A 24,456-nucleotide genomic window follows, 5' to 3' on the forward strand; every position below is an offset into this window, starting at 1 on the left:
AATGTTAGTTACTTGCTGTCAAAGAACAGGTCTGTTCTTAGCCCTCCTGCTGGATCATGAGCATTTTTGTGGGTTGCTCACACAAAGCAGCTTTAGACTAGCTGCAGAACACTCACACTGGCTGTTTGGCAGGCTGTCTGTGTGTCATGCTTGTGCTGGAACTGCATCTTTTAGCTCGAAGAATTGCTTGTCACATGGGTGGATGCTGCTGCTGGGGGCTGTTTGCCTCTGACTCCTTGAGAAGCTGTGTTTATGGGACTGCGAGGCCTTCAGGGCAGCCTTAAAGATGGTGTTAAGGATTGAGATTCTGCTCGCTGTGTTGGATGATCTTCCTTGCATGGTCGTTTCAAAAGGCAGTAGGCAGGGACACCGACGTTTTAATGATGTACACAAATGTTAAAGGCAATTTAAAAAATCTCGTGCTCGCTAAATCCAAACTGGTTACAAAGACCATATCATTCAGGGACCTCTGGCAGAGAACACTGTACTGTGTTAATTCCTTGCATCTGAGCCATATTCCAAGGGTAGCTTGGCAATGTCTGATTCTCTGCTCGCGCTGATTGCCTTTTATCTGACGTGTCAGATGGGTGAAGGTGGGTGCTGTGATGGAAGGAGAAGTGATGCTGTATGCAGCCTGGATCTGTGCTTCCCTAGGGGTGCAAAGCCATGGAAGAGGTTGTCACCCCACTGCCATGTTGAGGTCCACACATCAGGTACCACTGTGCAGCATGGATAGTGAGGAAGAACAGGTAAGTAAAGGAGAAGCAGCAGATTCTGAGTCCACATAAGCCTTCCCCATACTCTGCCCATTAACTGATGTGAATGTCAGGAGAAGTGGAAGTGAACAGGTAGGAAATGGTGAGTGCAGCAGGTGTGAACAGTGCAAGTTCTGTAAATGGGATGCAAAGCAGGGTTGTACACTAATTATGCAGTGATGCCTGGCTTCTGCTGGTTGTGTGTCAGATAAAGACTTGCCACTGTGGTGTGTGTGTGTGTGTGCAGTGAGCCCCAGGTGGCCAGTCTGCATCCAAAAAGTTGGCTAAAAAGGGACTTAACAACATAAAGCAAAACTCAAGGGTTAGGGAAATACCCAAGTTACTCGTTATGATGATGTATCAGCCTATGAATAGCCAAACTCTATGTATCAAAAAGTCAAAACCATTTAAGAAAATGAATGAAAATTATATGGTATGACTACTGCTAAAATTCCTTATTGAATCAGTCTGCTAAGAGTTTCTGTGCTAATGAAGACAAATGAAATGTTCTGACCACAGATGTGGGTTGTCTGATAGACTCCTACTGAGGTGGAAGAGAGACTACCAAGCTATGATGCAGGGATTAGCATCACTTGTGGATGAATATGCCAAACACCTGCCTAACACCAAGAGCAGCCTCCTTAGACATCATTTTGTTTAAATTTGGATTAGTTAAATGTTGTCACTGCCATGAAACATCTTTTGTTGCTGCCCGTGACAATATGTAATGCTTCTTAGCCAACTCAGCAGGTCAGAGTGAGGTCTTTTGTATCAGTAAGAGTTACTGATTGATGTTGAAGTACAGTCGTTGCTTTGGCTTTTTCTCTCTCCCTCTTCCAGGGAGGATTTTTTTAATGAATTTTTTTAATTACTTGTTTATGAGCCTGGCTGGTTGAGCCTATTTAACTTCTAAAAAGCCATTGGTTTCTACAGGGCAGGGCTGAGGTGCAATAGAAGTTGGAAGGAGTTTGGTGCTATGGTAACTGCCTAGGTTGCTGATGAGGGGAAACAAAACTGTTCTCCTGGTTGAATCACTGGCATGTGTCTGCATTTATTTTTGTCTGCCTTTCTGCTCTGCTTGGAATTGATCTGCTGAAGAAGTGTTGGAGCAGTTTTGAAGCTTGTGAGTGGTGTGGGGGCAGGTGGAAGTATCCTCTAACAGCTACTGAGAAGGTGGTTTCAGGAGATCTTTTTTTTGTAGGTGGATGCTGTTGTCCCTTACGTTTATTCTGTACAGCTGTGTCAATGCTTCACCAGCTGTGCATCCTCTAAGGGGCTCTTTGGATCCCTCAAAAAGCGACTGCAGTGGATGAATGGTCATAGAATAGTAGATTCATTTGAGTTGAAAGAGACCTTGAAGACCTTCCAACTGGTCCCACTCCCTGCAGTGAGCAGGGACACCCACAGCTCCATCAATGCTCAGAGCCCCATCCATATTGAGCTTGTCCACAAGTAGTTCAGGAGGCAACTGATGCTTTTAGTGCTGGAGATGAATTTTTCTCTCTTAATTTTCAAGAATAGAGTGGGTTTTATAATGTGAGGCTTTGGAGGTCTCAGCTCATTTCATCCATCACTTTGATATGCTAATCGATAGGAGATGGGAAAAGCAAATTAGCTAGCATCTTCTGAAATAATAACTAGCAATCAAGTGTGTGACAGTCTGAAATTCTGGATATAATCTGTGGGCTGTGGAGTTGATATCCAGTGAGAGCTGAGCAAGACATTTTATATTGTCTGTAAATTGTGTGTACAGTTCTACAGTCATTACAGTCTTATTTTAATGATTGTTCTAAGCTGTAAGGAGAAGCATTTTATGAGCCAGGAAGGCTTGTGGTCATCTTCATGTTTTGCTGTGGATGCTCCATCCCTGGAGGTGTTGAAAACAAGGCTTGATGGGTTCCTGGCACTCTGATCCAGTGGCTGCCAACCCTGCCCATGGTTGGCTGGTGGAACTGGATGATCTTTCAGGTCCCTTCCAACCCAAGCCTTTCTCTGATTCCATGATTTCCATGATGTGTGTCTAGATTGAAGTGTAATCTTAAATATAGAACTTCTGGGTTTGTTGTATTTACTTCTTATAAAAATACAAGCGTCCAGCCCTAATTTAAAGCTGTTTTGTCCTAAAATGGAAAGACACTGTTGTAAACATTTTGCCCTCGTTTATGTGAGTGGGATTTGCTGTAATGCTGAAAAGAGGGAGGATGGATCTGCATAGAAAATAAAAGTTAACGAGGATAAGTGAAGTGGGAAATGACCTATTTTAGCTATTTGATGGTTGTTATTTCTTAGCTCCCAACACTTGGCTCAGTATTGCAGCCATAATGGTGATGGTGCAGTGCCACGACTGCTTTGTGTCATCATCCAGCAAGGGTTGGGGACAGAAGAGACACTATCAGAATGCTGCAGCCGTGATACCAGTGAAGCTGGGTCGTTCTGCTGGAGCAACCAAGCAGCCTGCTCCTCAACAGGTTCTCACTGAGTGTTTTTTAGGCCTGCCAGAAGCAGGGCCAAGCACTCTGCTATTAATGGTTCAGACTTTCATGGTGCTTTTACTGTGTATCCAAACAATTTGGGACCTTGAACTCTGAATCACAACTCATCGAGGCCTGAGCAATTGGCAGAGGTGGCACTTGTCACTGCTCTCTGAAGCAATGTACAGCTGGAGAGTAACTTTAGCTGTGGACTCTGGTCCTCGCTGCAAGTGTGCCACAGTTGGAAAGGGATTGAAACAGCAAAGCCTGCTGTGTAGCAAGGAAAATTGCAGCAGCAGGGGGTTCCAGACTCAGGAGGAATAAGAAAATGGAGCTGCTAACAAACATCCTATATGAACTGTCAATGCTTTAAGAAGGTGGGCGATGAAAAGCAAGAGATCACCTTGCAGCTCTAGGGAGAAACCTTCCATATTGTGCCTGGCAGGCTGTAAACACAGCTTTGGAATAGTTTGTTCTTTATAGATCATATGTGTGTCACATAGGAGTGTGAGACGAAATTTTTAGATGCTGTAAATGACTGATTCAAAGAGGTTAGTCAGGGAACTCATGAGAGGATGTAACTTCTGACTCATGCTCTGAGCAGTGCAGAAAATGATTTTTAAATCATTATATAAATAGTTGTGTTTAATGTCCTTTGAGAGGCACTGTGAAAAGGCCCCCAAAACCAAATTCTTTCATGTTCCTCCAAAAAAAACCAACCACACCCAAGAAATGCTGTGTAAATGAGGAAGCTTAAGACAAGTTACTAAAAAGATGGAATCATAAAGGTGAAATGTTTTAGATGGTATGGAGGCTCTTCGAGCAGGAAGATCAGAGTAAATGGGTATGAACTAATTGGAGAGACTCAAAATGAGCAGTGAATACAGTTGACACAATCGGACACAAAGGTGAGAGAGGACAGGGGATGCACCCTGCAAAGGCTGGAGTTTTATTAGATGAGAGAAATGCAGAGAACAAACTTGAAGTGTAAAAAGCACCGTAGAGTTGACCAGAAGCACTTGATGGGTGTTTGGCTCAAAGTCAGATGTTAATGTTTTTCCCTCCCAAAACATCAGGTACAGGAGGAGAGCCAGAGAGTCTTTAAGAGCAGGAGATGATTCAGGAGAATTTCTTATGAAGGGCTATGAGCAGGTAGGGTCGTGACAGAGAAATAAATTGCTTTGCAGATGTGTCTGTTGTGGAGGAATGTTTGGAAGCTTCCAAATGCCAGTCTGCTTCAGTCTGCATTTAAAGCATGATTTGGCTTCTGTTGATGAGTTAATACCACAATCATGTTATTTGTCAATAAAACACAGGAAGGAGTCATTAGAGGTTATCTGGTGTTCATTCAAGAGTTCTAAAGAATGAAATAGCTAAGCCATTAACTGCAGAGCGTGATCTTTAAAAAGACTTTGATTTCAGAGGAAAAAGAAATCTATACTTTTTTTTTTTTTTAATGGAGATCCCAATGAATGAGATAACACAGCGCTTTCTCTTCTCTTTCTCACAGTGCTTTCAAGTTTCTGTTATCCTTGAGCACTCTACATCAGAGCAAACCTTCCTTGTGGCTTTTCTTCCAATCAGCTCTAGGTTCAGGACACCATCAGCCCAAGTCCTTGTGGCATTAAGGCTGGCAGGAGTCATCGTGGCGTTCTTTGTTTGAGAGTTCAGGATTGTTCTGTAGATCCTACAAGTTTTTTTTCCTGGATAACTCATTCTCTTTGATGACCAGGGAGGAAGCTGTGGTCAGTTAGTTAATGGGATCAGATCAGCTCATGATATACGTGTGTGCGTCAAAGTCCTGGCCTCTCCCAGCTTGCTTGATATTGTGCATTATGTTCTGTAGCCAAGAGTTTGCTGCCTGTCAGCAAAATTGTCTTGAAGTTCAAGTATCACTGAATAATTTAAGCTGGAAAGGGTCTTGGTACGTCATCCAGTTCATCCCCATTGAAAGCAGGTTGAACTTCAGTTAGATCAGTTTCTTCAGAACAGTATGCAGTCAAGTTTTTGAACCTCTCTGAGGGTGGAGATTCAGTATTTTTGTGGCCCTTTGCCTCTGTAGACAGCAGTAAGATCTCCCATGGGAATCATAGGACATCCAGAGTAGGAAGGAGCCCGCAGGGATCAGGTAGTCCAACCCCTGGCTCTACACAGGACGACCCAAACTCAGTCTGAGAGCAGCATCCAAATGCTCTGTGCTCACAGTAATGCAGCTCAGGATGTGGCTGGTTGGAATATTTCTTTACTGTGCAGTTTAATCATGTTCTATTAGCATCCCCAGCCTACTCTCCCCCCTGCTTCTCTTTCTTGGCTTTCCTGAGTCTGGAGGCCATAGGTTTGGAGCCTGTGATCTGCTGTCTTTACCTCATGGCTGTGTTTCTGCAAGTCTTTTTCTTAATCCTGGTCTTTTATCAGTGAGGTTAGTAGTCTGTGTGGTAATTTTCTTTTTATACCAAGATAATTTCTTTAAGATCTTCTGGTGAAGGACCTTAACCAAAACATCTCTGGGTTCCAGCAATGGTGCCACTTACTTTTTTTCCATGTTCAATGGTAGTTGTTGATGCTGGAAAGTCCTACTGACACCTTGAGTGGATGGGTTCTCAAAGCAGGGAAATGGACACCAACAATGGATCTCAATTAATAAAAAACGTAATCATTTGCTGATACTTTTCATCAGGACAACGATTAGCTGCTGTTGTCTTAGATAATAATTGCCACTGTGCTGTCCTTCATATCACTGTTCAATTGCATTTTTAAAGGAATCGTGTGGATTTCATAGACCAAAGAGCAAGCAGTGTCTTCCCATTTGGACTCTGTGGCATAAAGGTACTGGCAGCTATGGTATCCCTCCTCAGATTTAACAGTTTGTTCTGTTTACATTATGTTTACATGTGTTGCTGAGGAGCAGCTAGACTGGAGAGAAGGTTCTTTCATCTTTGCAGTTCTTTGGAAATTTAGGTTTTGAAATGAACTCCTAGAGATCTTGGCTTGTCACTGTCAGGTTCATGTAGATCTTGAAGCAATGCTGGTCTTTACCATTGAGCTTTCTACTTCAGGACGTATTATAGGCTATTCAGAGTTTAGTTTTGTAACTAAATTTTCACCTGTCCTAAGAGCAGTGCAAATCCTAATATACTCAGAGTGTTTGGTCCTCCATGTCCAAGCTCCACTGTGAGCATCCAGTGTTCTGTTGAACGAGCAGAGTGCTCTGAGCTCTTCTTTTTGTAGACAGGCTGTGGGCTTTTAGCACTTCTGCGGGGAATATCACATTTGCTATGTGATTATGGATAACCAAGGTATTTTGGAAACTCTCACAAATCTCTTTTTATCCTTCCTAATGAGAAATGGGAGATTCAGCCAAATGTCCTGGATTCTGTCCTCTGTTACTGGAGGGTTTCCAAGATAAATTTGTTTGACCTAAATGTTGTCAGGAAGTTCAAACCTTTTGCTCCTGAACTGGATGATGCCAAAGCCCTTTGGGAATTTTTCTAGATTTCAATTCTCATTATTTCCTTTATCAAAAGCTAACACTTTCCTAGTGCTTGTGTAATTACATAGTTTTCTATATGCTTAGAGCTAGAGGACCTGGGTTGGTGTTTCTTGGTTGTAGTTGGGTGTTGATGTTGACGTGGCCCTATTTGTCAAAGTTCAGTCCAAACATGCAATTCCAGCAATGGATTCCCCTTATTGAAAGATGGCCACGTATCAGTCTGCTCTGAAAGCAAGCCAGGTTGGATGGGGATCAGCTAAAAGAAAAGGTGAGCCATAGGGTAATTAGGAACTCTGATTTGTAACTGAAGGGGGATGGGCACTATGAGATGCCTGGAAGGCACCACGTTCACAAAGCATCTGAATAATGTATGGGGTGCTGGTTGTGGTCCCTGTGATAGTGAAAGGTGGTGAAGAGCAACAAAACTTGGACTAAATCTTCCTCAAGTGGAATCTTTTTTGTCTGGTGACTGGTGAGTGATCTCCTTGTTGTTATTTTCATCCGTGAGCTTTTAATCTTATCTTCTCCCTGTGTCTTATTGAGGAGAGAGTGGCTGGTTGGGTGTTTTGGGGCCAATCAGGGCAATAGTGAACACATAGGAGACAGCGAAGGCAAGAATGGGAAGCGGTTGCTGCATGGGACTTAACCAACAGGCCTTGAAGAAATCATAGAACCATTAAGGTTGGAAAGACCAATAAAATGACGTAGTCCAACCATCAACCTGTGCCTGTGACCACTGAGGTTGCCTTGGGGCACAAATCAGGAACGGTATTTTTAGACACGGTTAATATTTTATGGAACAAATAATATACACCAAATATAAACCACAGGAAGAAAGAAAGCTGGTGCTATGAAAGAAGAGTAGGACACTGGCTGTAACCTATTTAGATTTATAACTTTATGTGAACAAGAGCCACGCAGTCAGCTGTTAATTTCAGACTCAGTAACCTAAAAACGTGGAAGCTCGTTAAAATTAAGCTGAGCAGGGCAGCTGTTTCTGTGGCTCCAGGGCATATTAAGAGAATTACAGGCCGTGCAAATTAACAGAAATAGAAGAAACAAAATGGGTAAGTGCATAAATATTACCTACTGGGGAAGGAGCCTTGGAGAATGGCTGTGCCTCACAGTCCTGTTGAATGCATATGTAGATTAAGATTAATCTGCTTGCTTTTGCAAATGCTGTTTGACCAGGTTCAGCCCCGAGAATCTGTAAGGAAGGTAATGGAAATAGGGGATAATGTTGTGTGTCTGGATGGTTAGATTAGTTAAAAGGTAAGAAATGGGGCAGAGGAATGAATGGTCTCTGCTCCCTCTCATCCCCATGGCTGAGGATGCTCTGCAGGGATGTGCAGTAAGCCTGTGGTGTTTACTACCTTAATGAATAACATGGAATAATGAGATAATGTTTTTTTGCTGATGGTATGAAACTAACAATAGTTGGAAAAACAAAGGCTCACTTAGAAGAGCTGTGGATCTGACAGTACTGGGTGACTGGACAATAAAACGAAAGACATGGTTTGGGTTGGATGGGTAGAAAATGGCTTTCTTGGGGAAAATAACAACAATCAACGGTCAAATCTTACCTTAGATTATTTGCTTATGTTGTTTCTCCCCCAGGCTGTGGGAAATCTTGTGTCTTGGCCCTTCTGAGCTTGACTGATGCTGTACTTTTTATTCTTTTTTGGAAGGTATATGGGAATAGGACTTTCTGCTCAAGGGGTCAACATGAACAGGCTTCCTGGTAAGTCACTATAAAGATGTTTTTTTGGCTTACAGTCTGTGTTAAATGTTCATTTAAAATAATTCATATCTATGAATTGTTGAATGTGTGTTTCTATTAATAAAATGTCATGATTGAGTGTCTTATATCTGGGAGTTTCTTGTCATAGTCACTCATATCTTCTTTCCATCCTCCAACCAAAAAGCTAGAAATATGTGACAGAGTGGTATGACCAGATAATATTGTTGCTTCCTTTTTTTTTTCTTAATGTTTTTAGTTTAGCCTCTAGGTTAGTTAAATTTTTTAAAAAATTACAATATTTCTTTATCATTTTCAGGCAATAAATTGCATGCTGTTCATTTCTACATTTGGATCAATGTAGTGACTTCCGTGGTAGGAATTCTTTCAGTTGGGTTTGAAACTGAGAGCTTTCTGTGTTTGTTAGAAAGTGAAAGTTCTTCAGGTGCCAGAATGAATGGCAGATGGTTCCCAGTGTTATGTTATAGCATTGGAGCAAAATGCCTGACTGTTCTGTTAGCAAAATAGGTGATTTTGCAGCTCTGTTACAGATCTCTGAAATGCTTTTTTAAGCTGAGTTTCTCAAATTCTACTGAGACTGCAGATGAAGAAAAGGAGACAAAGGTGGACAGGATCCTTGGGTGATTTCAGAGAGTAGTCAGTTTTCTGGTGCATGCTGTTTTAACTGTCAATCTGCTGCTGTATGAGGTAATGAAATGACTGCATTGTCTACTTTGAGAATCTGCTTTTGGCCACTGCCAGAGATGAGCCTAAGAGCTGCTGGTCTGTGATGGCCACAACCATCCTTTGTTTCTTTTCTCTTTGTTTCTGACCTGCACACAGAGATTGTTTAGCCTCTAGCCTTGGACATATTTAGGATTCAGACAGACATGGTCTCATCCAACCTGATTGAGTCAGACCTGCTTTGACTTCTGAGGGTCCCTTCCCTTAAGTTATTCCATGCTTTTATGACAACTCGATTTTTGGGAGAACGGTTTCAGTGACACCCATGCTTTGAAGAATTTGTGTCTTAATGCAAACTGTTTTTGCTAATAGTTTGTATCAGATCCTGATCATATGCCACTGGAGGGAGAATAGAGTCACAAGTCTTTATTCCTTCAGAACTTGACCAGGGAAGGAGGAAGTCAGGACACTTCCAGTTTCCTCAAGTGATGCTTGGTTGCAGATAAGTAGGGAAGATGATCAAGATGATCCTGCATCAACAGGTATAGATTTCTCAGTTTTCAGGCTCCTGCCTGTCTCCTCCCCAGTCCTCCCAGCCAGATAGGCTGAGTGCTTGTATAGGGTGAAGCATGAGTTTTCTCTTCCCAGTGTTGAGATGCTTGGCTGCTTGAGAGAGGAGTTATTTGGCTTTGAAGGATACAAGTTCTGTTCAAGATATGGCTCCTAGCTTGCACCTTGGAAAGATGGATGGTGTTGTTTTGTGTGTGGCCTGTAGGTTGCTCGTTGGGCTCTAGCTCTCTTCTTCCTAGGATTATAAGTTTATATATAACCCTTAGAGACTAACCTGAGAAGCTGCATCTGGCTGTCATGGTGTGTTGTCCTGAAACTAAACTTTTTTGAACAGCTCTGCCAACATCTGTTTCAATTTGTTTCCCTTCAGGGATTGAAAATTGACCAAAGCACTGCTGATAACAACCTTAAAGCCTAAGAGCCACAAGAGCAGGTTTTTTGTGGCTTGTTTAACTCAAAGTGCCTGTGAACTACCATTATTTCTAAAGCATATGTAGTGAATGTGGAATATGGAATTCTTTTGTTTGAGTAGGTGAAAAAAAAAAAAGAAATGTGAAGGGAACTTGAGACTTTAGATAGTGCTTATTTAGCAGTGAACTGTACAAATTTGATCCTCTGAACCTGTTGTTTGTTTTAACACTTGCAGATTAGGCTGCCAAGAGGGATCCTGCAAGTGTAGTTAGATCAGTCTCCTACCATCTGTATGAAATGCAGTGAATGCATGGTTCTGCACTGCAGCTCAGTAATTGTCTTCCTGGCTTTGGGAGAATGAGCCCTATTTCATTTTTACAGTATATTGCTCAAATAACTGAAGTTAGAAGCGTGTGATGCTTAGTTGTTGTCAGGTCCTTTACAGCACAGAGCAAGTGAGAGCTCATAAAGAACTGATAGGCTTGGAGTCTTGCCTTGGCTTCGTGTCAAAGTGTAATTTTAACTTTTTGTGACCAAAATCCCTGCCAAGTTTGTCTCCTTAGACTTTCTTAATTCACTTCTGCTTTAACGGATTAACTTTCTCTAAGCAGGACATGACTATTACAGGTTACAGTTCAGGAGCCCAGAACCTGATATGGAAATTGGTCCTGGTTTCTGGCTCAAAACTCCTCTTCCTGAAAACAAACACGTGGGCCATATCAGGTTCCAACTCAGGACATTTGTGCATTATGCCAAGTTTATTTTGGCTTCAGCCCAACTGGGTGCTGATGGGGGTAACATTGGGCTGAAAGTTGGAAGTGTAGCTGGGGTAAGGCAAACACTCCCTTCAGCCACCCATCATTGGAAACAGGCTGCTTTTAAAAGGTGTCCATCCTCTCCCTGCTCCCCTCAAAGGTTTCTGTAGGCTCTGCTTTGAAATTCAGTCATCAGGTTGGAAATGTAGCTTTTTTCATTCGTGCTCAGCACTTTGGTATCTGAGGATGAAATTTCATGTTGGAGCTGAACTGATCCAGCTTACTGTCATCAAAGGAGGGCAGCCCAATACTGTCTCCTCCATACCCCCAGCTGCTCTTCCCCTTGGACAAACCCTCTGGCACTTGGCACATCCTTTGCCCAATCACTGCTGCTGCCAGGCACGGCAGGACCCTGCTTGCTTTTCTGCTAGGTTGGGCTTCTTGCAAGCTGGCTCCTTCAGAATTCACAGAATTACAGAATCATTACAGCTGGAAAAGACCTCTCAAATCCTAAAACCCAACCCATCCCACCATGTCCACCACCCACATCCCTCAGAGCCACATCCCCAGGGCTCTGGGACACCTCCAGGGATTGGGACTCTTCCTGGGCAGCTGCCTCACAGCTCTGGTCAGTAACTGTGCTGCTCACCACTGCTTTGTTTTATGAAACCTTTTAATTATTTTTTACCATACTTGTGTAATTGAAAGATGCTGCTTGGCTTATTCATTACTTGTTTGGTTCCAGAACAGGCTTTCAAATTCAAGGGTGTTTAATAGACATGAGTTAGTGTGCAGTCAAAACAGTATAATTTGGAGTGCAGAGGCTTGCTATGTACTAGATTTGGTTTCTGGGATTGCAGTGCCTTAAGCCAGATCAGCAACAACCGAAGCAGTTTGTCCAGCTGTCCTGTGCCTTTGTTCAGCAAAATAAATGCCCTCTTTCTGCAGACATAATTAAAATGAGCACTGCAAATTAAATCTTTCCCCATGCCCCCTTTCTCTGCAAAAGCCATCGCTTCACCTCCATGAGCCACCAACCTGATGGGTGGGCTGTCCATTTGGGTTTCATTTGGAGATCATTTCCTTTGCATTCCTCCCTTGCCAAGAGATTTCTCTTGATGTTTGTAGGCAGGGCTTTTATTTCTTCTCAGATTGTCTTGCGTGATATCAGAGAAGGTGAAGCAGGGGAATGAAGCATCGGAGGAGTCTGTTGTCCTTCTGTTCCTTCCTGTGAGATGAAAAAAGTGTTGGCTTCTTCCCCAGGGCTGTTGGCAAAGGTTTTTTATGCAGGTGTGCTCTCTTCAGAGGGGAGAGGCTGGGCAGAAGTTGTGTTGTAGAACTGGTGAGAAGCTGGAACTGGGCTTTTTGAGCTTGAGAAGGGATCCAGTAGCAGCCTTTCACTCTCTCAAAGGACCCTGAGGATAACACAGCCCTAGGCTGTTCTTGGAAAAGAAGGGAGGCAATGGGCACCAGCTGCAGGAAATGAAGCTCTTGTGGGAAATAAGAAGGTACTGTTCCTTGGCAGAGTTGGGTATGGATTACCAGAGGGGCTCCATTTCAAACCTCATCAGGACAGTGCTCTAAGAAACACGGTCTAACTCGACAATTGTGCCTGCTATGAGCAGGAGGTTTGGCTAGAGACCTCCAGAGGTTCCTTGTTGGCATTTTTTCCCTGGGGTTGTCATCCCATCAGAGCTTTTCAGATGTGTCTACAGAACTTGTGGTTGGTTTTTTTTTAATCAGCTTTTGCTTTGGGTCCTTGCTTTCTGTGAGAAATGATCTGTGCAAAAGCACACAGTCCCAGTGGTAAGTGGAGTAATTACAGAAGATGGGACCTCATCACGTCTTCTGATCTGAAGCTAATTCAATTAGACATCAGTCCTGCCTGACAGGTGCATGTCTAAACCAGTCTTTCAATACCTTCCTGGCAACCTCCTCCAATGCCATCCTTGTGTTGGAAAGCCTTTCCTGATGACTGCATTAAATGTCCTGTGTTGTTAAAAGTCCATTGCTCTTAGCTCATGTGGAGGTGGAGAACAATTAATTTCGTACATCTTTGTGTACATCTTTGCCTGAAGACCTCTATCACTGCTTTGTGGTTTTTCCTCTAGATGAAGCATCTGTGGCTCTTTGCCTTGTCTCTATTTGTCATGTTCTCTTGATTTGTGACAGCTGTTTTTAATCTTTTATTAACTCTATCTGTTGGATACACCAAACACAACAGTCCTTGTCCTTACAGTAAAGGAAAATATTAAAATTCAGAGCAAGTCTAGGAAGCATCTCTTAATCCATGCTGCAAACAAGACAATGGAAGATGCTTGCTAAGCTTTCACAATCTCAAAGGCTTAAGCAGAAGATGGGGAAGGGGACAGGAGAGGCCTGGTGGTTAAATGGGATGAGAAGGACTCTGCCTCTTGTCTTCTAGAGCAACCAGCCAAAGCCTGAAAGTGTGGGGTTAAATATATGAATGTTTTATGGCAAACAAATAGTGATTCAGTGTGCTTTCAAATCCTCTTGGCTAAACCAGCATTTTGGATACCCAGCTTGATTTTTCTATCTTTAGAAATAATTTCTGTTAAGTTTATTTAAGGATTTATGCAGCTGATGTCTTAAAATACCTTATGGTATAAGTTCTGCTGCAAAGCTTTTCTACAACTATCCTTAAAAACAGTTGACCAAAGTGGTCCGTGGGATTTTCATATGATGCCTTAGGAAAGTCTTACACAAAAATGAATGTATTGTCTCTGTAGTAAATATAACTTCTGTAGCACATCCTGGATTGCAATGCTCTTCCCAACTCTGTTGGCTCCAGTCCATAGATTTGCCTCTTCTTCCCCATTTCCAGTATAGTTGTTGTTCTCTAACATAAGTTACACCTGGTATCTGTTCCTCCCCTCAGTTATTATCCATTAGGAAGGCTTAATCCTGTAAAGAAGCCTGGAGAAGTTCAGTTTGCCTCATGTTGTGGTTCTTCATGGAGGGCTTACACCAAACTCCTCAGATCATTGCAGAATGGCTGAAGGAAGCCTCCTGTTTGCCTGGAAGGGTTCTGAGTACTTGCTTTTACATAATCACTGCTTACAGTTCCCTTTTTCTTACCTACTTTTTCTACTTCGTTGAGTCCTCTTCATTGCTAAGCACCATAGAAACCTTTGAGTATTTTGATTGAGTTTTAAGATAAAACTCCAGTGGTTACTGGAGTAATTTAACCAAAGCTGTATCAAAATCAGTGCTTTGTTCAGTGTCAAGCATATCATGGCAGTGAGAATCTCTCAGATGACCCTGTTGGCTTGATAATTGCCATGCTGTCTTTACTGTGTCCTGCTGGAGTTGCTCAGTGCAGGTTAGGTGTATGGCCCAACTGGGCTCACTGCTCTGTATTTAAACCTTTCCTCTTGCTGGCTTTGTACAGATTGGACTTCTCAGGAACTCTATTTGCTCAGTATAATTATTTGAGAGCCAGACTGAGCATCCCCAGGACTCAGTTACGTATGTGTTCCTTAGGCTGGCTGTGTCAGTCCCTCTCCAGCACCCCCTCATTTATGCTGGCAGACCAGTTTGTGGGGCTGCAGGAGAACTGGACCGTGTAATTGGGTTAATAATACAGCGTGGGGGGCACTGCTTGATTTTAAGGTTATTATTAACTTGGATCTGTTCTGTGACCCAGTTGAACACGCAGGTAGTGCATGTTGGAACAACTCCTCTCTGAAGCTTTATTCTGAAGAAATGCGTGGGTAACAGCAGTCTGAGATTATTTTCGATAGCAACAAATACTACTCTCACCTAAGATGTGTGCTGAAAGCTTTAATTAAAGGTGCACAGCTGCCCAGCTGGGTTTTCAGAAGGCACATCCCAATGACTGCAGGCTGGCACTGGAGCTGGGGTGAGCCTGGCTGCCTGCCTGCAGCTCTTCTCTTTCTATCAGCCTCTGCCTTTCTTCAAGTTCTTTGGTGGCTGTAGGAGCTGAGAAGGCAAAGCAGCTTGAGAACTGCTCCAAAAACATCCCTTTTTGTTGCTGCTAACTTAACTGGGTTTTGACTTGAAAAAAATAATTTACCTTCAACATCTTAAGGGGTTGGTAGCAAGTTTTGGTGCTGTGTAATGGAAGAAATGAAAGCAAAGTGGGTCAGTGTGTCAGTTCCACTCTGGAGCTAGCAATCCTTTTGTACATGGGGACTTTTTGGAAGGATCTCATCCAGACCAGTGAAAACTATTGTATGGCTTAAAACAGTGCTGGATGTTAAGCAAACGCTGTCAAGAAAAAGATGTGCATTGCATGGAGGTTTGGTCTTTGTAAGTTACAGCCTTTTTCAGTTTGCCTGAGTGAGACCTGGGGTGTATTTTGGAAGTGAATTTCCTGCTTGTCACCACGTGCTGTGCTTTGATTTACATCTTCAGCTGTGCTACCATTCTTTCTTCTAACCTAAACTGAAAGATGCTCTCTAGAATCACAGTTAATGCACACCACCCAGGGCTAAGTAATGGAAGGTAGGCATGGAGTCATAGAATGGCTCAGCTTGCAAGGAACCTCACAGATCACCTAGATCCAAAGCCCTGCTATAGACAGCATTGCCAAACACTAAATCAGACACCATCAGGCTTCTCAGAGCCTCATCCAACCTGGCCTTGAGCATCTCCAGGGATGGGGCAGTGTCTCCAGTATTGCCATCCCCGCTATAAAAAAGGGGAGATATGGTGTCTGGAGACTGGCTGAAGCCTGTTGGCTTTCTCCAAATCTATTCTTCCTATTCTGCACCGTGTGCTACTTAGAAAATAGCTTTGAGGGTTTTTTTCTTTAAGTCCACTAAAGAAATGGATGAGAAAGTTGTACTTCTTACAATAAAACAAAAGGAAACTTGAGCTTTTGAGTATTTTTGGTGTAAGGATATTTCTCATATGGAATCAATTTTGTGCGTTCAGCCTGTATACAATTTCATCATAGGAAAGTCATCTGAGAAATGCTCATTTTCTGTTTTTTTTTCCTATTTATGGTGCTGCTTTTTTAGTCTCCTCTCACAATTCCACGTGTATGTGATGCCTGACCAAATTTTTAAATGAACCACAGCTGCATCTGCAGTCGAGGATCGTGATATGACCTATCACTGCTTCACTCATAGAGTCATGGGATGGCCTGGGTTGAAAAGGACCACAATGATCATCTTGTTTCAACCCCCTGCTATGTGCAGGGTCACCAACCAGCAGACCAGGCTGCCCACATCCAGCCTCACCCAGCCTTTCTGTGCTCTGTGCCCCATGACCAGGTTATCTTGCATACAGCTTGTCTAAAGGTGGGACTTGTTTTAAACACGAGGCTTCTGCAGGGAGCTGATAGTGGGCACCAGTGTCTGCAGGGTGATGGCTGTGTCCTCCCTATCAGCTGTTTTTAGAGCAGGAGAGTAAGAAAAACAGCTCCTGAGCCACACAGTGAGGGTAAATAACCTTCTGAATTTAGGTTAGATTTAATCTCATGGTTCATTTTATAGCTATTTACATGAAAATTAGGTTTGGAGGAAGTTACTCCCTTTTCCCCCTTCAGACCTTTTTCATCTGATCTTTGTATTTAGGTTAACTTTTGGGCACAGAGGTCTTCCTTTTGGAGGTGAGGAGGCAGACCTAAAGCTGAGCTCCTGGAATCATTGCATGGCTGTGGGTTGGAAGAGACCTCCAAGCCCACCTCATTCCAACCCCCAGATACTCTTAGTAGCAGTGAGTTGGCTAGCAGTGCAGACACCACTTACATTATAATTGTAACCTGTAATGTTAATGACTGCTCTTTCATTTGCTGTAGTTATTTTAAAGCCATTATCAGCCCTTTGTAACCAGTACTGATGGTTTTACTGATAAAAAGGTCTTTATAGTGGCCGTACTACTTATATGAGCCTCTCAGATAAAAGATAATATCAGCACAAAGCTAGATTTCCCCGCAACCTCAGATGGGTGAATAAATACAATCCTCCTCTGAAAACCTTATTACTTTACATTAATTGATGTGGAAGGTACTTAAGGAACCTCAGTTTCTGATCCAGAAGGGCTTATTTCAGCCCTTGCTGAAATAAATCATGAATGCTGCTCTTCTGGAAGAAGTCCCTCTCGATAAAGTTTTGTGTTTGTTGTATAAATATTTCTGTTTGTTATTTTCTTATCTCACTAAATACCTTTTTAGGGAATTATTTAATAGTAATAGAGTGCTACCTGCCTGCATTCCCCATTGAGCTCTAATGTTGTTTTTGACTGAATCATTTACCTGCTCTGCCTCAGCATCTCTGTAAAGTGGCTTTTCATTGTGGACTCGTAGAAGGGTTTGAATTGGAAGATGATCCTTGAAGGCCATCTGGTCCAACCCCCTGCAATGAACAGAAACACCCTCAGCTCCATCAGGTGCTCAGTGCCCCATCCAGCCTGCTTTAACCCATCACAGTGCATTAACCATGCCCATTACTTTTTCTGAAGGTGTCCTGCATTTTATGCAGGTGCTCCTTCATAGGTCAGCGTATAAATACAAATATGAATAATGTAGTGCGATGAGATTTGAAGCCTATGTATGTGATAAAAGCTGTTGTATCCAGCTTGTTCTTTGCTCCTGCCACTTCATAAATCAATGGCAAAACTCCTGACACTTTTTTCATCTGTCCTGTGTTGTTCTGGACAACCTGACCCACGTGCTTTCACCTCTGCCTCCCAGTGCAGTGTGAGGGAGGTGCAGTGGGTGCAGTACACAGTGATTGTACCAGAGAGCTTTTTGAGCCCTGCCTTTGTAGATAAACCAACCTGTTTAGTAATCATGCTTTAATTAAGCTGTAAATGGCTTGTGGTATGCCTCAGCCCTGTCTGGCATAGGGAAGACTAAATCATGTTTTGATGCTGGCAGAAGGCATTCAATCTATTGCAGTTCTCTGATCCATCAAACTTGTCAGTCAGGAAGGCTTGCCATCTTTATTCATTTAAGGAAGTAGGATTTTATCTTGGTTATTGTGTTCTGTGGTAAGCTGCATGCTAAGTCATAGTGCAGTGGATTCATTAACAAGTCTTTGGGGCAGGTGGAACAGAACATTCTTGTTGACTTGTTGACCCATGTTGCAGCCATCCAGAGGCTTATGGTTTTGTTTTTTTCTCTTTATGAGTCATGGGTAGTGTCAATTTATATAATTAAGCATCAGCTCTGGTTTGATGTTGTTTTGAAGCTTAGTTAATATCTAATGGTAGGTAGCCAAATGGTAGGAGTCGAGGATCTGCTCTACGAATTGTCATGCAAGGTCAATTATGTTAAAAAGGAAAATGTACAGTTTTACTTTGTGCTTGTGCACATTGTGATGGATGGAACAGTTTGTTAGCGTTCACGTTTTGTTGTAAGTCCCAGATTCCCATGCAGAGCTTTTTGCCTGTCTGTCTTAGACTCTGTTTGATCTTTGGGTCGCTTTGTCCTTTTCTTGCTGCTCCCTGTCGATGTGGGGTAGGTGTTGTGTTTTCTCTCTTTTTTTTCTTTTCTTTTGGATTCTTGCCACAGTTCAGACTTTCTGCCATTAAGATTTGGTCCAGTCTTTGTCTGTCTCTCAATTTCAAATGAAAATACTTTATTCAAAACCACAAAATAGTCCCTGAGCCAAACCTACAGCCAGCCCTGCCAAAAGCCGTGCAGTCTCTGATAAGCATCATCCATTGTTGCTCTGTAAGAACCATACACTGAGGGCCTGACCACATACAATCACTGCCTTGAGAAGTTTGTCCTCAATGGGACAAAGTGTTTGTAGTGTCTGCATAAGCACTGATCCCATGCTGCTGCATTTGAAGTCATTTGGCTGCCTTGCAGAATTGGAAGCTGTTATGCGGAAGGAGGCGCATGGATAAAAAGCTGGGGTGTTCCTAGCTTGAGCTTCATCATTTCCTTGTGCCCTGAGGTAAGTGGGTTTGGAGGTTATGTTTTTTCCCCTGACTTTTTCTGGGCAGATGGAAGTTCTGCCAGGAGGATGCCTGGATGCTGACCATTCTGCTCCCTGCTTCTGTCCTGGTGTTGTGACTGCACCTTCCCAAACACGAAGCCAGGATCACGCATGCTGTGTCCCCACCACCCTAAATCTGTAGCACAAGTTGCTGTGGCTACTGAGCAAATATTTTAGCTGTCAGGATTTTGAAGCACAAGGATGTGTTGCAACAATAACAGTTGCTTTGATTCTTGAGCATGGTTGAATGAAGAAAGACAAAGCTCTACTATTGGTTTCACCCAAGCATCTGTGTTTATGCAACTTTATAAGGCATGGCGTGAAGGTTGTAAAATTGAACTACAGCTGAGATGTACCACAGATGTTTCTTGGGGCAACAGGCTCTTCTTGAAGCATTTGACATCCAACACTGCAAGAGCACAACCTTCCCTTTGCTAGTGACAAAATTATGCTTTTGCTGACATGGGCTAACAGACACCAAAGCACATCCACAGGCACAGTGAACTACACTGCAAGATGGTACAGCAGTCAGGCTCCACTCCCCAGGCAAGGTTTGTGCATCTCCTTCTGCTGTACTTTGTATTCACTAGGTCTTGTTGATGTTATTTTTTAGTTTATTTCAGTGTGTTGGCATAAATTCTTGTCTGCCCCAGCTACAAAGAAAGAAAATAGGTGCAGGTAACATTTGGAAGATGCTGCAGATGTTCTGTGCACCCAAGTCTGTCGTGAAGAACCAGCCTCCAAGTTTACAGGGGCACGAGGGACACAACCCCTCTGTTCACACATCTCATTTCAGCTTTGTGAGGAACTCCTGTCTTTTTTTCACGTGGCCAAGTGTGTATTTCTCCAGCATCACTTACCTCTTAAGATGTCTCAGCTTTCCTGATGGCAGGTCAGATTGCTGGGGAATCTCTTTAAGGCCCTGCCCTTCGTAGCAGCTCTGCACCAGCTACAGATTACCATGAATGTGTGGTACGAACCTCGTGGAACACATTTCTCCTCTGGAATGAAGTCCACGTGTCAGTGGTGAAGTCAGCCTGTCTGTCTGCAGTCCTTTTCATGATGACAAATGGCAGAGTAGGGGGAGGCAGAGGTGTCAAGATGTGCCTTATTGAAACAGCCAAATTTCCATGATTATTAAGCCTTGCAGGCGTGCCCTTTGGCATGACATCAGAGGAGAGCTCAGCACAGATGCCCACGAATGTTGCCTTCCCAGTTATTTTGTGCCCACTGGCCAGTCTGGCACGTTCAAAACTTGATGCGCAGTGGCTTGCCATCAGTTTGCATTCCTCTCTGCATTCTGCATGGAAGGAGGATCTGGTCAGCAAAGAGATGATTAAAATACTGCTCTTGGTCATTTACATGAAAGCATTCATCACTGTTTTCCTCTGTGACTATATATGGCCTGTTGCTGTGCACTTCAATCCCTAGCTGTGAGTATGGAATCATTAAGGTTGGAAAAGACCAGCAAGATCATCAAGTCCAGCTGCTGATTCATCACCACCGTGTCCCTCATTGCCACATCCCCACAGCTCTGGGACACCTCCAGGGATGGTGACTCCCTTCCCTGGGCAGCTGTGCACCACCACACCACTCCTTCCAAGAAGAAATTGTTCCTAATAGCCAACCTTAAGAGCTGTGTGCTAACTGAACCTGCCAGCCACACCAGCTCACTAGATTTTGGAGTTAGGATTTTTTGGTGTAATGACCTCTGGAGGTCTATGATCTTTATGGACCCCCCAGAAGAATATGACTTCTTATGGAAGAATAAGATGTAGCTGTACCACGGTGCATTAGTTCCCACAGCATTGCCTTTGCATGAGATGACTGTCCCATCTGTCTTCCCTGTCTCTGTGCAAGGCACGTGGCTCTGGAGCAGCAAATGGTGATTTTGGTCAAGATAAGCCAGTGCTGATAGAGAGCTCTCTGATTTGAATCCCGATGTAAAGGGCAGTGCACGAGTTGTGCAGGTTAAAGCATCTCTAGCCTGCCGGAGCTGGGCTTTTGCCCAGGCTACCTGTCATGTAAGAAGGCTGCCTCGCTTTGGTTTCTTTTCAGCATGTGAAACCTGAGGTGGTTTCTTAGAGGGAAAGACTGTTCCATCTGTTTTATTCAGGAGGAGCTTCATGAAACAGCAGCTAGCATGACTATTCAATGACTTCTGCATGAGAAAGTGTTGCATCTCTTGTTCAGGGCTTCAGAAGGGTCAGGGAACACAGGGTGTGAGAACCTCAGTGTCTGGTGTGGACAAGTGCATTAGAGTTCTACTGAAGGGCAGATGTAATGAGGGCGTGGAGTGACTTTTGTGAAGGGGAGCCAGCAGGCACGTGGATATGGCCCTTGGGTTGCTGTCTTTGTCTTGGAAGTCTAAAAGGCTTCCTTTAGGGAGGTGGGGAGGCCGAGGGGAGATGTGCCAGTGGGATTCTGAATTATTGAAAGTGAGGAAAGGGATGGGGTGAATGGTTTTCGGTGTTGGGGGTGGTGGCCATAGGGTTGGGCTTGGCAGAGCTGCTAGGAGTGTTCAGAAATGACTTGGAAAAAGTGATGGAGCGGTGAGGAGGCATTTTTGTGAAGGACACCGAATTGCTATGGGCAGTAAGGTGAAAGGTGCTGGAGAGGAGCCATGAGAGATGGCTCTGCAGGGGTGGGCACAGTGATGGGGTCAGCACAGAGCAGCAGCATCCCTTCACAGGCAGGAGAGGTGATGCAGTTCGGACTCAGTGTGAGCCTTTAGGTTACACAATAAAAGCTACACAAAAAAAAAAAGGCTTCATGGAAACATCAGTGGTCAAAAGGGTAATAAAGGGGAAAATGCTAGGATTAACTGGCAGGGGACAGTACAGAAAACAACTGCAACCCACTTCCCTTGTGTGTGGTGCACCTGCATCTCCATTCTGGAAAGCAACGCTGTAAATGTGGGAAAGGTCCAGATGGTGATGGTTAGAAACGCAGGGAATAGCTATAAAGGCAAAGACTCATTAGCCTGGAAAATGGGTAATTATGAGGGATTTAGTAGAAGCCTATACATGATGTGTATTCTGGAGATGAATACATGGTTTGCCATCTTCTCCAAGTGCAAGAACTGCAGGGTACCGAATCCAAATAGGAGGAGGCTGGATTCACACAGCTTGCAGTCATGCCGTGAAACTCCTCCCCGTGTGCATCTGTGGATATCGTGTGAGTCTTTATGTGTGCTTATAGGAGGACTGGAGAATTCCAGAGAAAGAAAATCCTTTGAGGAGCACTAACTCAACAGAATCTCCATCTGTGCTGCACGCAGTCGGGAAGCGTTCAGTGAGAGCATGATGCTTCATGTCCTGTTTTGTCTCACAGGCAACCACACGTTGAACAGGATTCCTATCTAGGTTGACCCAATATCCTGTATGGTCGTTCTTTTGAAGAATGTGCAGATAAAATCTCATCTCTGCCTGCTGGGTCACAACAGTTAACTTCTGGAAATGCTTCACTAAGGGTAGTGCAAAGGTTAGACTGTCAAGAGGATCTGCAGAGTTAAGTGTGGGGAAGTCGTCTGGGAAGCCTCATTCAGCCCTTTTGAAGTGTTAGGGTTGTAAAGGAAGATGCTCTGAGTAAGAGGAGCTCAAGAATTGATTGTAATGCCATGGACTTATTACTAGGTGGCAGTAGTAAATTGTTAATGATGCAGAAAAGTCCGAGTTTTCAGCAAATATTGTTGGAGAGAAGGCAGAGGATGCATTGAAAACATACATGTGGTGAGTTATTCCCCACTCTGCTGGTAACCAGAGAGAATGCCAAGCATCTGAAGGTGCTGTTTAGATCAGTGGAGCCCAAATAGCTTTGACTTAGAAGTATTGGAAGTGCTGATGGTTATTTTGATTTAGAATGGCAGGGAGTTCCAGAAGGATGGCTCAAGTTTGCCAGTGCTGGAATGACCTGCACACCATTACCCTGATGGTGAGTCTGGAGAGAATTTTAGAAATGCTGATACGTTATTTGATTAATAAATAACTCAGGGTCAGGCACATAATTAGTGCCACACATCTTATGTTTATAACAAGTGGAATCCTAGAATCACAGAATTGCTTAGGTTGGGAAAGACTTTAAAGATCATTGAGTCCAACCACGACCTAACCAAACTACCTTAAGTCTGACAACCCTCAGAGAAAACTGACTTGTTTTTTTAGGATGACCGTGGTGATTTGCTAAGGCTGACAGATTTAATGCACGTTAGGTCCAAATTCAGCACTAGACAACATCTGAGTGGAAGAAATTAACCCTGTATATCATTAGCAGCATGCTGAATGGACGAGATTTCCTTAACTGGTAGTATTGGTGGTGATGGGTGGCTGGTTGGATTAGATGATCTTGAAGGTCTTTTCCAACCTTAGTGATTCTATGGTTCTATTAGTGATTATCAAATGAGAATGTTTCATATCAAGCTTTTTTTCCAGGTGTTGTTGCAATACACACCAACAAACTTAGCCTTATCCAGTGAGTAGAATGGATACGTGAGCATCTGACTGCTTCATTGCTGCAAAGTCATGTGCAGAAGAATTGCAAGTTTGTGTTTGGATTGTATGATTAAGTGGCTTAGGAGATAAACTGAGCAGAGTTATCAGCTGACATTCACAAACCGTTTCATTGAGAGATCATGAATTTACACACAATTAACAGCTCTGTGTCCAAGGAGATTCGAGTAGTGAATCAACAACAGAGAAAATGTAAGAGAGAGTGGAAAGGAGCCATGTTAATATTTGAATGAGATTTTTACTGGAAGGAGTCAGCAGGGGGATTTTGGCAGTTAACTCTAGAGCCTGTATTGCTCCCTGCTTTTGGCAGCCTTGTTTGGCTGGTTTAGAGCTTGCTGAGAGTGCTGCTGTCCTCCTCCTTTAGGAGGACATTACACAGGACTGGTGTTTGGAGCTGCTCCTGGGGAGGGCAGAGCTGGCAGCTGGGATGTCTGTCCATCCCTGTGTGTGTTTGGGACTTAATGGGAATCATTCACCATTTCTAGGCTGTGGTTTGCTAGGACTCTGTCACAGTTTCACTCCCAGACTTTGCCCTGAGGTCCGTGTTTCAGTCTTGCTCCATTCCGTGACTTTTCTCTTGGCATTACTGAACTGTGATGCAATGAACTGGAAGCTCTGGACATCCACAGAATAGTTCACCTTTTTCCTGAGAAGTCATGAATGTGTGGAGTCCTCTGATGATGCCCTGTCCCAGGAGGTGCCCAAGGCCATGGATGGAGCCCTGGGCAATGTGGTCCAGTAGGGGACAAGCAGCTCGTGGCAGGGGTTGGAACTGGATGGACTTTGAGGTCCCTTCTGACCCAACCATTCTGTGATCCAGTTATTCTGTGATTCTGTGATTCCAGCCTGGAGTTGTTTATTTCTTCTGTAGTCCACTTACCAAATGCTGCTCCACATTTAACAGGTTCTGTGGTCCCCTGTTGCCTTCTCACTTGTAGGTTGTGTAAGGTCAGGAGATGGTCAGAGCCTCTTCTTGTGCTTCTGCTTCAGTTTGGCACAATCTGTGTCAATCCATGTCAATTTAAAACAGTTATACTGGGCATTTCTAAATGTGAAAAAATTATGTCCTGGAAGCTGTAGTTGCCATGTTATTCTTCACTGTTGACGTGCCTTCATTATTGACCTGTTCTTTTGTCT

The 24,456-nt window shown here is 43.5% G+C and overlaps 1 protein-coding gene and 1 long non-coding RNA gene across 5 annotated transcripts in view; one reads left to right on the forward strand and one right to left on the reverse strand.

The window, feature by feature from the left end:
* Positions 1-24,456, forward strand: part of RANBP10 (RAN binding protein 10) — a 55,616-nt gene that overhangs the window by 9,723 nt on the left and 21,437 nt on the right. For 3 of the 4 annotated variants that reach the window (XM_031615218.2, XM_031615217.2, XM_031615219.2), the window contains exon 3: positions 8,405-8,457. In XM_031615218.2, coding sequence (XP_031471078.1) covers positions 8,405-8,457 — 53 coding nt within the window. Of the gene's footprint in view, positions 1-8,404; positions 8,458-24,203; positions 24,224-24,456 lie in introns of those variants that run through there. The other variant, XM_090149808.1, reaches the window with a different exon arrangement.
* Positions 13,234-24,447, reverse strand: LOC149916113 (uncharacterized). The gene is made up of 3 exons (XR_016470827.1): positions 24,200-24,447; positions 17,119-17,218; positions 13,234-14,837 (listed from the first exon to the last, which is right to left on the reverse strand). It is a non-coding gene; the product is annotated as an uncharacterized LOC149916113 (long non-coding RNA).

Source organism: Phasianus colchicus, chromosome 13 (assembly GCF_987193195.1).
Source record: "Phasianus colchicus chromosome 13, bPhaCol1.hap1.1, whole genome shotgun sequence".
Lineage (NCBI taxonomy): Eukaryota > Metazoa > Chordata > Aves > Galliformes > Phasianidae > Phasianus > Phasianus colchicus.